Source organism: Rhinoderma darwinii, chromosome 7 (assembly GCF_050947455.1).
Source record: "Rhinoderma darwinii isolate aRhiDar2 chromosome 7, aRhiDar2.hap1, whole genome shotgun sequence".
Taxonomy (NCBI): Eukaryota; Metazoa; Chordata; class Amphibia; order Anura; family Rhinodermatidae; genus Rhinoderma; species Rhinoderma darwinii.
In genome coordinates, this window is record NC_134693.1 from 10,175,732 (window position 1) to 10,190,747 (window position 15,016).

At 41.3% G+C, this 15,016-nt stretch overlaps 1 protein-coding gene across 6 annotated transcripts in view; it reads left to right on the forward strand.

The window, feature by feature from the left end:
* Positions 1 to 211: 211 nt before the first annotated feature.
* Positions 212 to 15,016, forward strand: part of NFIA (nuclear factor I A) — a 273,748-nt gene continuing 258,943 nt past the window's right edge. For 5 of the 6 annotated variants that reach the window (XM_075832714.1, XM_075832717.1, XM_075832716.1 and 2 more), the window contains exons 1-2: positions 6,481 to 6,711; positions 11,772 to 12,303. In XM_075832714.1, coding sequence (XP_075688829.1) covers positions 6,685 to 6,711; positions 11,772 to 12,303 — 559 coding nt within the window. In that variant the 5' untranslated portion in view covers positions 6,481 to 6,684. Of the gene's footprint in view, positions 462 to 6,480; positions 6,712 to 11,771; positions 12,304 to 15,016 lie in introns of those variants that run through there. The other variant, XM_075832715.1, reaches the window with a different exon arrangement.

Below are 15,016 nucleotides of genomic sequence, written 5' to 3' on the forward strand. Positions count from 1 at the left end.
ATGTTCTCCCCCTCCCCCTCCCCCAGCAATGCACCAAGCGCTCAGGAGGCTGCAGGCTGCGATCTTGTCCAGCGCTCCCCCCTCCCCCCGGCCGGGGCCTAGCACCGGGGGCTTTAGAACGTTGCCCCGGCCGGAGCTGCCATTCCCCTTCTCCTATTGGTCGAGAGGGGAAACTATGCAAATTGTAACAACTGCGGAAATAAACAAGGAGCTGGCGGAGAGATTGCAACTTGTCCAAAGTGTCCAACAACATCCCCGGGCACCGGACCCCAAACAATCCAGGGAGGAAGCATGACAGCCACGGACTGAGCCCGTGCCACCCAGCCAGGGGGTGCAGCCGTGCCCACTGCTACAGGGGGGCAACTTTACCCGTTACCCTAAAGCTTGCCAGCCATGAAGCTGCCCGGCCCCAGAGCCACTTAAAGCCCCCACGTCCTGTCTGCCCTCCTATACCTGACATGGTACGTGGCTGCACGAAGTTTCTCCTTTGCATTAGTTAATATGTTGCTATGTTTTGTGTCTTCTATGTGTGCGGGTTGGGGGGGTCCAGGGATGAGGGGGGGTCTGAGTGTTACTTTGGGGTGGGGGTCAGTAGTAAATGTTCATTTTGCAGAATAATAGCAGCAATGTCTGAGCTGCTGCAGCCTCCAGCCCCCCTGCACCAGGAGAAGGGTGGGTTTCCTTTTCTTGTAGCGCTCAGAAATGCTGAGCTCTGCACATTTTACAATTGCTCTATCCCAGGCAGAGAGGGAAAAAAAGTAAAAAAATAAATAAAAGAGGGAACTGTACAATGTAGAATATGAGCCTCCCCTCCCCCTGACACAAAGGAAGTGTCTAGACAGAGCAGGACTGACCAATCCTGCTGCAGGAGCTGATGATGGATGGGGGGGATGGCCAATGGGCTGCAGGGATTCTGCGGTTGGAGGGTGTTTCGAGGCCATTTCTGGGTCTCCTTTGGTATAGGGGGGTGCAGGGGGGTCTTGTGCTCCGCATGGGGCAGAGACTTTGCCTGAAGTTTGGTGTTAATGTGGAAAACTGAGGATGTGGGTCTGTGGGCTGTGTGCTACATTGTATCTCTTCATTAACCCTTTATCTTCTATAGGACAGAGTCTCAATGCAGTGAAAGAAAATAATGCATGATTGATCCTGCAGAACAGGGCACATTTGTAGTTCACTGGGGGCAAATATTCCGTTTTCTGCCCTAATCCTGTATCTAAATACCCTGGTGAATTGTTGACATCTACCCTGGCACCCGTCACCCTTGGCACATTCCTCGCCATTCCCCTCTAGCTACGCCTTAAATATACTTTCTGTCATGTCACGGTGATAGATCAGGAGACATCATCAGTGGGGTCTTTGAGCTGAGCCCCCCATCCAGGGGCATACATACCATATGTGCGACCTGTGCAGGGGCCCACAGGTTAAGGGGGCCCTTTGCTACCTCAAAAGGGACTGAATTAATGACTTTCATAGCTCATAATTACTGGTTGATGGTCGGAGAGACATGAGGGGGTGCTATATGATAAGGGGGGATGCTCTATGATTTGAGAACAAGGGGTCCATAAACTGTTCTTGCATAGGGGCCCACTGCTGCCTATGCCCGCCCCTGGCCCTATTGAGTGCTAGAATCAATGTGTTGCAGTATTCAGAGCTTCTTGCACCTTTAGCATTTATCCTGGGGTCTCTAGATATATTGAGATCCTGGTCAGGAACTACCCAAATAACGTTACAATGTTTTATTAAATGTTGGATTAATCTCCTCATTAACATTATGTGTAAGACTGATGGACGGAACTAAAATAAGTAGATATTCGATGTATAGATGGATCTTAGCCCCCATTGATTGCTACAATAAATGTGCTGCAGATTCAGAGCTTCTTGCACCTTTAAAATTTATCTTGGGGTCTTTAGGTATATTGACGACGTATCCATTGAAATAAATGGGACTGTAATGCACATGTTTATATACTTTACACTAGGTATAAAGACTCATTCCAATGTATCTCTCCTCTGTGTGATATTATCCTGTACTTTATATACATTTCCAATCAATACATTATTATCCATATTCTGCCAGTCGCCCTCTATGGTCTCATCTATCATTGTTGTCTACGCTGGTGCAGTAAGGTGCAGTGTAAATGGGATCCTTCTTACACAGGATCTTAAGACAAGTGTCAAAGCTCCATACATTAGTGAGTTATAGCTCTATAGAGGGGCCGTCAGCCCCCCCTTCTCCTGTAATTAGGAGCCAGGCTGTGATCTTCACATTCTTTCACTTACATCTATAAATCAGCCATTAATCATTGCATGGCCTGAAATCCATGGAAGGGGGTAAAATGGCGCTGCAGACTCACAACTTTCTAAAGTTGTCCCCATGTCACATTAGTGGCATGTCTGATAAAATTGATTGCGTATTGGTGCAAGCTGAAATTTTTCAGAACTTCATGAACTTTTATTATAGACCAACATTAATATAGGCAAATATTAGGACTGTAAAATTACTGAAATTTGACTCCGTTCCATTGTATATAATGTATATTCACACATGAGTGTATTCTGTGTACAGCGCCACGGAATATGTTATCATACATTGTGGGTAATTTGAGGTGCACTGAGGACACCCCTCCGATAATCTTCCCCGGCCTCACACTTGTGTGTATATTTACCACATAGTAAATGCGCTCCTTTTGTACGTGTGTATATATGTTTCCCATATAGTGGATTGTAAATGCATTCTTGGGCACGGTGCCAGGAGAAGCCCGGGAAGGAGTAATTTCCAGCGGGCATTCAAGGCTAAAGCCTCCCTGTAACTCTTGACTGACTCACCTCCATGTTTCCACTTTAACAGCTCAATAAAAGGCCATTTTTATTTGTATTCTTTGCTTCCAATTGATTATTTGCTCCTTGTCTTACCCCATTTCCTTCACCCTGTCAGAAGGCACCAGAACACAGGCCAGGATTGCCGCCCAGCTCTCCTGCCAGTGGCTCTGCTCCCCCCTCCCCTCCAGCAGACACCCCCTCTCCTTATTTCTTACTATTGTTTTATTTCAGTTCCACTTTTCCCTGTTTTTAGGTTTTGTTTGCGTCCTGGGAAGTGTTAGGGTGGCAGAGAGCTGAGCCTGGGCTGGAGTGTCAGCCTAGAGGGCGCAGGGAGGCCTCTCACAGCCGCACAAAGGGCGCCAAAGCCTCCCTCACATAATATGGAAACCACAAGTCTGAGGGGAATAAGAGCTGCTGCTGCTGGGAGAGGGAGAGAGACATTTACTGTACAGAGAGACAAAGCCCAGGCCCCTCCACGTCCCCCTCACCCCTCCCAGCTCCCTGTGTAATATTCTGCTGCTCCTCAGAGCAAGTTCAACCTCAAACTTTAATATGGAGCAAGTTGTGTACAGTGCAGCAGGGGAAATGGCAGATAGGAGAGGAGGAGTAGTAGTCCCTACTGCACAATTATTATCAATGGATTATATGTATGTGTTTACGTGTAGTACCCCTCCGAAAACAAAATCCAGCGCTCCATAGATTGATCACACGCTGAATGTGTTATTCTCATATATTTATGATGCTAAAGATATTAATATCTGTGACTATATATATATATATATATTATACACACAGATACACAAAGATATACACACACATGTATACACAGAACCCTGATACACACACACATATACATTTTATGTACACAGATGTATACACATTTATAGACAATAATAGAACACCGTTACATATACACACACATCGTTTTTGGTAAATTTGTTGCAGATTTTCCTTCAGCAAATCCTGTGTTGTGTGTGGATTTTGCAGTAGATCCACCACGGATTTCACCCCCTTCTACAATGAAAAGAGTGAAATCCGCAGCATGCTCTGATTTCCGTGCGGAAAATGTTCTGCAGCATTTGATCAAGTCTCATCCACATGCTTGGTACTGTAATCCGCTGCAGATTTTCAGGGCCCAAATCTGCAGCATTTCAATCCCATGTGCATAGGGCCAAATACACATGCAGACAGACACATATTATATATACAGATGCAAAGAATTATATACACACACACACACACATATATATATATATATATATATATATATATATATATACAGATACATACATATGTCGCCGTTCAGTTATATAAACAGATCACACACATATGCCACAGTTATACACACAGGTCACACACACTTACGCCGCAGCTATATACACAGGTCACACACGCATATGCCGCAGCTATATACACAGATACACACACTTGGACCTGGATGGAGGTGTGCAGCACATTGATCTCGTTTTGGCGCTCGCTGCTTTTAAGTGGTTAATAGTTGGGCAGAGCGAGCCCCTGGTGTTTATAAGACTTCATGTATACTTTAGACAGTAATTTGTGTGATAACTTCTCTCTGTGGCTTGGACAAAAGTCAGAATGAGAGCCAAAATCTAGTATCTAGGAAACATGGAAAGCCTGTGGGGGTGTAAGCCAAAAGCAAAAATAATTCTGTGGCCTTCCAGCACCTCGCCTGGATTTCCTGAAAATACTAATAGTTAAACAGATGGGGTTTAATGAGTAGTAAAGATAGAGTAGAGGCCAGAAAAAAATCCCCACAAGATGCCTGAGACACACTGGAGTGACCGGACAGGGCGCCAATACTTTATACTGGTGTTTTTATTTTGTGCACTGCCATTTGGTTACAATCTTGTGGTATACATGACTATAAACTGGTGTGTGGTGCGTTACTATACAGTTATCACAGAGGTGAGGCCGGTCATAGACTCACAGATATGACCAGAAGAGCGTTCTGATATGAATTACATGTTGTGCAGATATTACGCTACAATATTGCCCTGTATGGGAAATTCTTGCCTGGTTGTGGCAAAACGTTAAAATGGTAATGACGTTCGGTCGTATCGGGTGACGACTGCCACAGTTTTTTATACCAAATCTAGAAGTAGATCCAAAAAGTAGGAAAAGTATTTAAAAAACAAAAACCTGATACATTTCTTTTTTTTTTTGTATCCAGTCCTGTGCTTGACTAAAACAAACTGCATGCGTGATTTTCTGTAGTATTAGTAGAACTACAAGTACCAGCATGCTGTGGTGTCCCAGGCTGTGCCCATGCCGTCACTGGTAATTCAACAATATTGTTCTACTATGTGAAAAAATATAAAATAATGAGCAGCTTCCATTGACCTGAAGATCATTGTAAAATCCAAGCGGTCGGTGGTGCTATTGACAGTTGGGTGGAATAACCTGTTGTAGAACCACAAGTGCCAGCATTATAGGCACAACTACGCACTTGACTTGTGTACTGCATTGGAAGTGCAGTTGTTTTAGAACTATAAATGCCAGCATGCCGCCTATAGCGGAGGTCTTCCTTCTTGTATAGTGGAATTGTATTATAGACTTGAATGAAAGATAATAATAGTGACAATAATAATAATAGTAGTAATAATGACAAAATTATAATAATAATAATAATAATAATAAAAAGCACATTAATAACCCAACTTGCCATAGACTGGTACGGATACCAAGCACTCTGCATCTTTTAAATACTGGTGACAATTGTCTGTGTTCTGAGGAGCCTTGGGGTAACAGTGAGACCAAAGCTATTGTAGAACTACCAGTGCCAGCATGCTGTGCCATCTCAGGGTTGGGATGATACTGCCAGTGGTAAAATACTAAAAATGTGCAATAATAATGACAAAATATTTAAACAAGTTCCCCTTGCCGCCAGTAGAGAGTCCTGCACCCACACAGCCTGTCACTGGAGGGAACTAGAGCTGGGGTAGAACTACAAGTGCCAGCATGTTTTGCGCAGCAGAGTCCGCATAACTGAATACAGGGGAAGTTATTTTAGAACGGGGTGAAAATATGTTGCAAACTAATAATAATAACAACAAAAGTAACAATAACAACAATGTAACTAATAACACAGCACAACTGTAATCACATTATCGCCGGGAGCTGCCGGTTCTTGTCCTTCTACTTCCAGTCCTGCACCCGCTGCTGACACTTGGCTGTCACTTTGCACCCCCTGAATGTACTGCAGCTCCCCTGCTGCCATCCACGTCCCATAATATGAGCTTCTGTAAGATTCTCACTTGTCAGAGCCGATGCCATTGTGAAAATCTCATTTCATAAGGAGCCCGGAGGGAGGGGACCGGTGCAGGTCCCGGAAAGAGAGAGAGAGTTCTGCATACTTCTACATTTAACCCCTGCACCTCCTCCTTTCCCTGCTCCTCAAGCCCTGGCACAGCGCGGGTTAACACCTCCCCCAACACCACCACCACCATGTCTGGGCACTGCCACCCCCAGGTCTGATATAGACTATTTCATTTATTGATCAGCCCTTTTGCATGATTAGACTGCGCTGTGATCAGAGAAGAAGAGAGGGGGGGCAGTAGTGGGTGGGGGTTGGGTGCCTGAGAGCTGCAGTATCCGGAAAGTTATTCCTGCTTTGCAGCCAGCTCCCAGCCTAGGACTGGACCAGGGCACAGCAGCTCCTGCACAAGCAGCCGGGCACCACCGAATGCCAGGCGGGATCCCCGGGGGGAGCTGTGTGCACAGGGTTGGGGGGGTGAAAGTTCAGCTCATGGAGCGGATCAGCTGCAGTTTGCAGAGTTGGAAATGTGAAAGCGAGAAGCAAGAAGCCTGATCTTCTTCTTTTTTCTGCCCTGCACACCCAGCAGCATGTACTCCCCGCTCTGCCTCACCCAGGTAAGTTACTTCTGCCTGCACCAGCCTGGGCACATGGCTCATGGCGCCTTGGCTATTAATATACTTTGACTTGGTGGCATTGTGATCTGCCCTGAGCTGTCTACACGTGTCTGGGAGGGAGAGAGATGCCAAGATCTGGATGCCCTGCAGTGCATATGCCAGGGGATGTGGGCACAGCTCTGGGGTGATTGTTACTTCTTCTGCTGCTACTTTGTTACATTGTGCATTGACTATTTCTCGCACACCTCCAGTGTGTACAGTCACTAATGATCCCCACACACAATGACATTGGCACTGGGGAAGTGTCACTTCAGTGTCAGGAGGGATGAAGTTGTGTAGTGCTGCCTGCTATTGGCTTGTCATGAGTGTGTGTGGTGACTGCTGCCCAGACAGTGCAGGAATCCTGGGCACAGTTATTGTGTGTGCCTTGGCTTTGTGTCACTTTGTACATGGCAGATAGTTGCTGAGTATTGTGTCTGGGTGTTGCTGTACACTTTGCCTCTACACTAGATTGCAGTATAATGTGCAGCATGTGTCACTGGGTTTCTTGCAGGGCACAGTGGATGTGAGGGGATTGCTGGCAGCCTGGTGTTTGCAGTTGCTTTCTTTCTCTATGTGTCAGGATGTGGATGAGCGTTGGATATAGTGTTGCTGTTTGTGTCTTTTAGTTTGTATTAAAGAGTGGATATAATATTATATTCTCTGTTGGCTTGGTGTAGCACTGTGGGCACTGGAGTTGCATTGCAGTGAGCATGTGCGTTGTCTCGTTAGATTGGTTGTCTATAGGACAGTGTGTATAGGAGCTGGGTATTGTGATTGTAATGTGTGATGGGTATTGTAATTGTGTACTGGCTAGTTGTGTTCTTGGGTAATTGTGCATTTGTGTTGTGTAATTGTGCAAGGGGGTAACTGGTTGGTGGTGTGTGTTGTAGTTGTGCATGGGCACTGGTTAGGTGTGTGTTTCCGTGTGCGCACTTTGTACTTGTGTATAGTCACTGCTTTGTTGTGTGTGTCCATTGTAGTTGTGCATGGGCACTGGTTGTGTGTGTGTGTGTGTTGTAGTTGTGTGTGGGCACTGGCTAGTTTGTGTGTGTGCGTTGTAGTTGTGTATGGGCACTGGTGATGTTGTGTGTTTCCGGCACATACATTAGGGCTTGGTAGTTGTGTATATTGATTTGCTGGTTATTGTAGTTACTTTACGCTGCGTATTTAAGCTGACTAGTTGTGCTGTTCTATATGTAGTGAGCTTGTTAGTTGTACTAGTTCACTGTAGTGTAGTGTGTGAATATGTTGGTGGATTTCCTTGCAGAGTGAGTGTGTGTATGTGTGTGTCAATGTGTGTGTGGGGGCCGGTCCTGGCTGTGCTGTCTCTGTTCTCTGGGCAGTTCAGATCTGTCTCTCTCCCCCTCTGGTCGCTGACTATCACACAAGGGGGATGAATTCTACGTGCAACTTTTTTTACCAGGCAGATATCACCCTATGCGGCTCAAGATCTGTGGTAGTATCTCCTCTCCTTCAGGCGGGTGCAGTGGGACAATGTTGGGGGGGGTCATGGCACTTGGGTTGGCAATGGGCACGGGAGGTGAGGTGGATGGAGCCTCCACATTCATTCCTGGATCTAGATCCTTGCCACCGATCACTCCTGGTTGGCCATCTACAAGTGTTTGGGTACAGTGGATTCATGTCTGTTTTCTCTTCATTTTATTTAATATTTTAGATTTTTTTTTTTTTTTTTTTTTACTTGTCATCTTTTGATATTAAGCACCGAAACATTAGGAAGAAAGAAAAAAATCACTTGTCTGGAGTTCTCATAGCCTTTGGGTTAGGGGTGTGGGACAAATTATTTTACTTAACCTGTAATTAGGAAATAGCACATTGGAAACTATTGGCAGACTTCTAGTATATGTTCGTGTTTAGGGCTACGATTGTAGAGCTGTGCTGCATTTTATAGCCATTATGTCACTGTATCTATATATGGGCCTTACAAAATATATATACTTTAATAAAATCCCCGGATAAAATGTTTGCAATTTTTTAGTTAAAAATTAGGTCAAAAGGTAACCCGTATACTGTGCGATTTATGTGCTGATTGCTTAGGCCTAACAATTCTGTGCCCCTTACATGCACATGTGAAATTAAGGCACATGTCCGCAAGCAGCATTACTAACCTGGTTTAGCAAAGTTTTGTCGAAGCCCAAAATAAGTTTTTTTTATTTATATATATATATATATATATATATATATATATATATATATATATATATATATATATATATATTATAATCTTGGCGTTCATTACAGATATACATACTTTTATGAAGTGTTACTGCTTTCCATATGCCGTATATGTTTTCTCAAAATTTACCTTTTTTACGTGGGTCATCATTTTATATATTTTTATTATTTTTATACTTTTTTTATTTTTTTATTTCATAGTGTAATAAAATATCCAGTCTTATAGCAGAAAAATATGAAAGCTGTTGAAGTCGTGGTTGGGAGTGTAGTAATTCCTTATCCTTTTTATGGCGACTTAATACTTGACCTAAAATGAACTTTTATTATTATCCTTGTTATTCTATGAACTTTATTTGCAGTTTGTGGCATTGTTTCCGTTCAAGTGAAGCCTATTAAGTAGAATTTATTAGATCATATGGGGCTTTGGTGTAGAACGATTTGCTGGAGGATCCACGTGTACGTTCGGTTTATGGTGTTTTTTATACTGTATTTATATCTTGTGATACTTTCCTTTCCATGGTTTATATAGCAGCAGAGCTTTTGGCAGTTGGTGGGTTAAACTGAGATTTGCTTTCTGTATATAGGTGAAGGGGGAGTCTGGAACACAAAACTTTTCAGAGCCTGGACGACTGTAGGATACTGTAATGTAAAAAAAACAACAAAAAACTGCTTCAGCTATTTTTTTAAGTGTCGTTTATCCCAGGTCGCATATTGACGTGTCGCGTTGTATTGTCTCCCCGTTTGCTGGTTTTTTAATACTAAACTGAAAATTTGTGCTGGAAAGTGCGAGAACAGAGGGGGGTGACTTTGGGTTTGAGTTACTGTGTTCAACAGGATGATATCGACCGGGTTTTTGTCCATTGCATGTAACTTTTTGAGTCGGTTTGGTTCTCAAAAATAAAAGTTTTTGTGATGTGGCAGAAAGTGAAATTCTCATTGAGGGTTTCGTGGTGTGGGAATGGACGGGGTCTGCCCTGGCTGAGCACATTTGTGTAACCTGCTTATCTAAAGCTTAGAAATTGTTTTGATTTTTTTTTTTAATGGCAGCTTAAAACCGAGCTCGGAACAGTTGTCTAGTCATAGCTGCTGAATTATTAATGTGAAGGTTTCAAAGTAGAGTTCTCTCTTCTTTTGTTTTTTTTTTTAGGCTACTTCTAGAAGTAAATATTAAACGTTTCCCCTGCAAACTGACCGTTCAGATTTAGATCCAGACATTCTTGTATAAGGAAGGCCTTACCTCATAGTACAGGTTGTCCTTGAACTAGGATATTTAAAAAAAAATTGAAACATTTTAAGAAAAAAATTAAACATGACCTCTTATATTTGTCTCCCCCCCCCCCCTCCCCCACATAGCAATAATGAACAAAAAAATTGTAGCTGTGATTCCTGTTTTGCATGCAGGTGTCATTTTTTTTATTTGTATCTATTTGGTTGGTGAGTGCTCCGAAACCCTAAATAGGTTCCCATGTGGGACGTAAACTGAGGCCTTCCAAGCAGCAAAAATATTCCTCGGCTAATATGATTTATTATCATAACGAGTTTCATGACTTTAAAAAATGTTCCGTGCACTAAATAGTTTAAGAAGTCGTTTTGCAAACTTTTTTTTTCTTCTCAAAAACGAGCTAAACTTGAAGATCTAGACACTTAACCCTTTCTTTTTATATTCATGATATTTCTATATTAATATCTTTATTAAATAGTGTACCTGTTATTCCCGATCAGAGAGGAGAAAAATATTCAATTTAATATTTAACTTAATTCACATGGACAAAAATTCTCTTTCATTTTGATTCCTCGCACTGTGAGTATCTGATATTTTATTATGCCACATGGATGATGAGCGTTGAGGAACAGCAGCGCTTGTTTTTGTCGGCACATTCTCATAACTAAAACTAATAAGCAAAAATTTGAGATATATTTAATGACAAATACTGTTCTATTTTAGGTTTCAAAAGTCTTGATGATTTTACTGTAGTTCTTTTTTTATTTCTTAAGTTCTTTTTATGTTTTACTATGAAGGTCCTTGTTCATATTCTTTGATGATGAAAAATGTTCAAAAACTTTTTTAAATGAGTACTGTTCCTTTAAATTTAAAAAAAAAAAAAATATTTTCCTTTTAAAGGGTTCACTTTGAACGACCCCTCAATGTTATCCCGTGTTTTTTTTTTTGTATTTGGAGATAAACTGTGATCTTTGGTCAGGTTTAAATTAAATGGATCTGTAATTACATGATGAATAATTCAGAGCCAGTTATACAAGTACAAGTGGGGTGAAGAATAAGTTCTGCAGTTCCCCGGCCTCGTAAAAGTTTAGATTTTTACAATAATCATGACATTTTTACGGCTGTATTGATTTGTGGGTGTAAACGTGGCCTTTTCCAATGCAATAAATGTTCCTGTGATTCCAACTTAAAATGTTGATGTTTTTGTATTTTTTAGGAGTGGGAATAATGAAGTCCCACAGTATAGAATATGTACAAGTGGGATATTGACGCCACTCACCACCCATTAGAATCACCTCTTGATGTTTTCTATTTTTTTTGTATTTTTTTAATGTTTAATTTTAAGCAATTTTTTGTTTTTATTTTTGAATATTTTTTTTGCCTGGTCCTGAAAATAAGTCCCATCATTTCTATTTCCCCCAGGAGAACCCTCCGGCCTTGCAAACTCTTAAACTGTATCTACGTCCCTCTAAATTTACAATATAAATATTTGTCTGTAACTCGGTGTTATGTCTTCGACCAATAATAAAAGCTTGTTTCCTTCGGTGGCTCCGAATTTATTTTGATAATTATATTTCTCCGTGTTTCCCCCTCTCTTCTGCAGGATGAATTCCATCCCTTCATCGAAGCACTTCTGCCGCACGTGCGGGCCTTTGCCTACACGTGGTTCAACCTACAAGCCCGAAAACGAAAATATTTCAAAAAACACGAAAAACGCATGTCAAAAGAGGAGGAAAGAGCCGTCAAGGACGAGTTACTAAGCGAAAAACCCGAAGTGAAACAGAAATGGGCGTCCCGGCTCCTGGCAAAGCTGAGAAAAGATATTAGGCCGGAATATCGAGAGGATTTTGTACTCACCGTTACAGGGAAAAAGCCGGCATGTTGCGTTCTCTCCAACCCTGACCAGAAAGGAAAGATGAGAAGGATTGACTGCCTTCGACAAGCCGACAAGGTCTGGAGACTGGACCTGGTCATGGTGATTTTATTTAAAGGTATCCCACTCGAAAGTACTGATGGCGAACGTCTTATAAAATCTCCTCAGTGTTCTAACCACGGGCTGTGCGTACAGCCGCACCACATAGGAGTTTCGGTCAAGGAACTCGACTTATACTTGGCATACTTTGTGCACTCGGCAGGTAAGTGCATTTTTCGATCTACTTCAACTTGTGGCTGTGTTTGCAATTTTTTGGAATTTTTGGGAATTTTTTTTTTTCTCTCGACCTTGGTCCAAAATGTAGTATATTTGGTGATCGAGATTTGGCACCGTCACCTGTGGCCTTTCATAAGTGGTGATAGAACGAGGACACCTGGATTTCTGTTTCGGTTTTATAAGCTAGGTGTCCAGGCTCTCAGTGCCAAAATGTTTGGTGACAGTAACTTGGCACCATAGATGCCGTCAGTCGTAGCCTCACCTAGGAGATGGTAAAACGGTGGCACCTGGGTTTCTGTTTCCATCCCTCAGTAGACTGCAACAATAAACATACCTGATACATGGGCAATTATTAAATGAGGCGTTTGAATATTTAATTATGCAAAATAGGTTCACCTTGAATTCTGGGCACCATGCTTTGCATGAAATACGCTTCAGTCTTTTGTCATTGCAGACTGATCTATAGGTGGAAGGAACCTTAAATGCACTTAATAATGAATGTAAAAGCTTGCAAAAGTCAAAACATAAGGGCACCGGCATGCACGGGCTCAGACACTTCATAGAAGACGTATGATCGGTTTTCAATAAACCGGATGATGGACGTTACTGCCATTTACAATCAGAAATCCCTGTGGGTCTCGACTCCTATTAAATGGCTGTCCGATTAACAGTCTATACATCACAATGCTTTTATATACCCTGTGGTGCTGTCTTGCTTGTCAGAAAATGTATCAAAGCACGTATGTCACATTGTTACCATATTTATTTTTTTTAAAGGTGTATTACCTCTATTATAAGTGTCTCAGCTGTTGCGTTGCTGCGTGTTCTGTAGGCCGGCAGGACAAGACTGTCACCAAATTTTTAATGTCGCTGCTATTTTAGGGTCATAATTCACGTTGGGGGAAGGGTGGTCAATTTCTCAAGTTGGAGTTAGTAGTAGCAGAATGGTGGATTTGATAGTTAGGCCTCGTCTTTTATTTAGTGGCTGAGCTGCAGAGTGACTTATCTGTATTTTCACGGCACTTGAACAGTTAAGTGTCTAGGCTTTAAAGAATGCCAAATACTAAAGTACCCTTCACCTGCCAGGCCCCGGACCCCTTAACTGCTTGCGTGCTGGTATGGTCTGGTTGTGTAGTATAAGTAGCAGTCAAAGATCATTGTACATTGTACTGTACACACATTGTGTGCTACAAAGTGTCACATTTTTCTTATATTAACATATTATTAAGTCTGGTATAAATTGCCTTAAAATAGAATATTAATTGCTGCATGAGGGAATTCTACATTGACACAATAAACCTAGAAGATTAGGGAAATAGTGTTTGTCAGTGTAAATCTATCTATCTATCTATCTATCTATCTATCTATCTATCTATCTATCTATCTATCTATCTATCTATCTATCTATCTATCTATCTATCTCTATCTGACTATCTCTATCTATATCTATGTGACTATCTATCTACATTATTAGTTATTTTTGTAATTTCTACAAAAGTCCTTACCACCACAATGTAATCCTCTATGCTTCTCCCTCTACGGTCTGCAAGCACCTATTGTAACGTTGGGTGATAAATTACAAAGCAGGTATGTGTAGTAGGAACTGTATGGACTCGATTCTAACTTTGAGTGAACTTCAAAAAATTCAACAAAATCTATTGTCTGTTCTTCTTGGCATAAAGCAATAGAAAACCTTAAATGGGTTATTGCAATTTACGGAAAGGGTCAAAAATTAAATCTTCCCAAACAAGTATGTAGGTACATAGTTTTCAAGCTCCTAGGATTTTGCATAGATAAATTTAAAAAAATTGGGAACTCTAAGTTAGGATATAGAGGGTTGTTGTTTTTTTTTTATTATTTTTTTCTTTTAATGGGAATAGGAAATAATAAAAAAAAAAAGGAAAGGAAATTTATGAGCCCTCTTAGATTTGGCCGATCTGTATCAAGATGAGGAGTTAAAGCAGGCACGTGGCAAAGTCACTTTTTAGTTGTTAAGGTCGTCACCTTTGCCACAAGGCAGTTGACCTTTTAGATAAAATTTAACCTTTGATCATTCGTAACCAGTCAACCGCAGAAAAAGTTTGGAGAGTTGCAGCTGGGGTGCAATGTTGGCTTATGTGGGCAAAGTTGTGGGAAGAGAAAAAAAAACTTTCTTTTTGAAGTGGTTTAATTTTGTCTGAGGCCAGATTTGTTAAAGAGTTAGAACTTAGCAGTAGGCAGACAGTGGATGGATATATATTCTGGCAAGCGAACAATGAGTTGACACCTGATACTCCAGTCCTTTCCCTTCTATAAATGAGGTAGGCAGCTTGCATCAGGACTATGTTCGGAGTTAACAAAAGCTGGCCTACAATTTCTGCCTAGTGACAAATAAATAAAAAAAATGACCCACATATACATAGATGCAAAAAGAATCCACGTAGGAAATATATGCAAATCAATGAAATAATTAGTATTTTTTATTTTTTATTTTAATATTTATTTTTTTTCTCAGATCATTGTGCGATTTTATTTTACAGCGGGAACAATGTAATATAAGTAAATATTGCGTCTATAGAATTACATGAAGAATTAAAAATTTTTTTTTTTAAAAAGTTCTAAGAGACCAATTATGAAAAAGTTGTTAATTAATAAAAAAAAAAAAAATTTTTTTTTGTGCTGTTTTTGATTGTTTGTTGCAATACGTCATTGATGTGGGA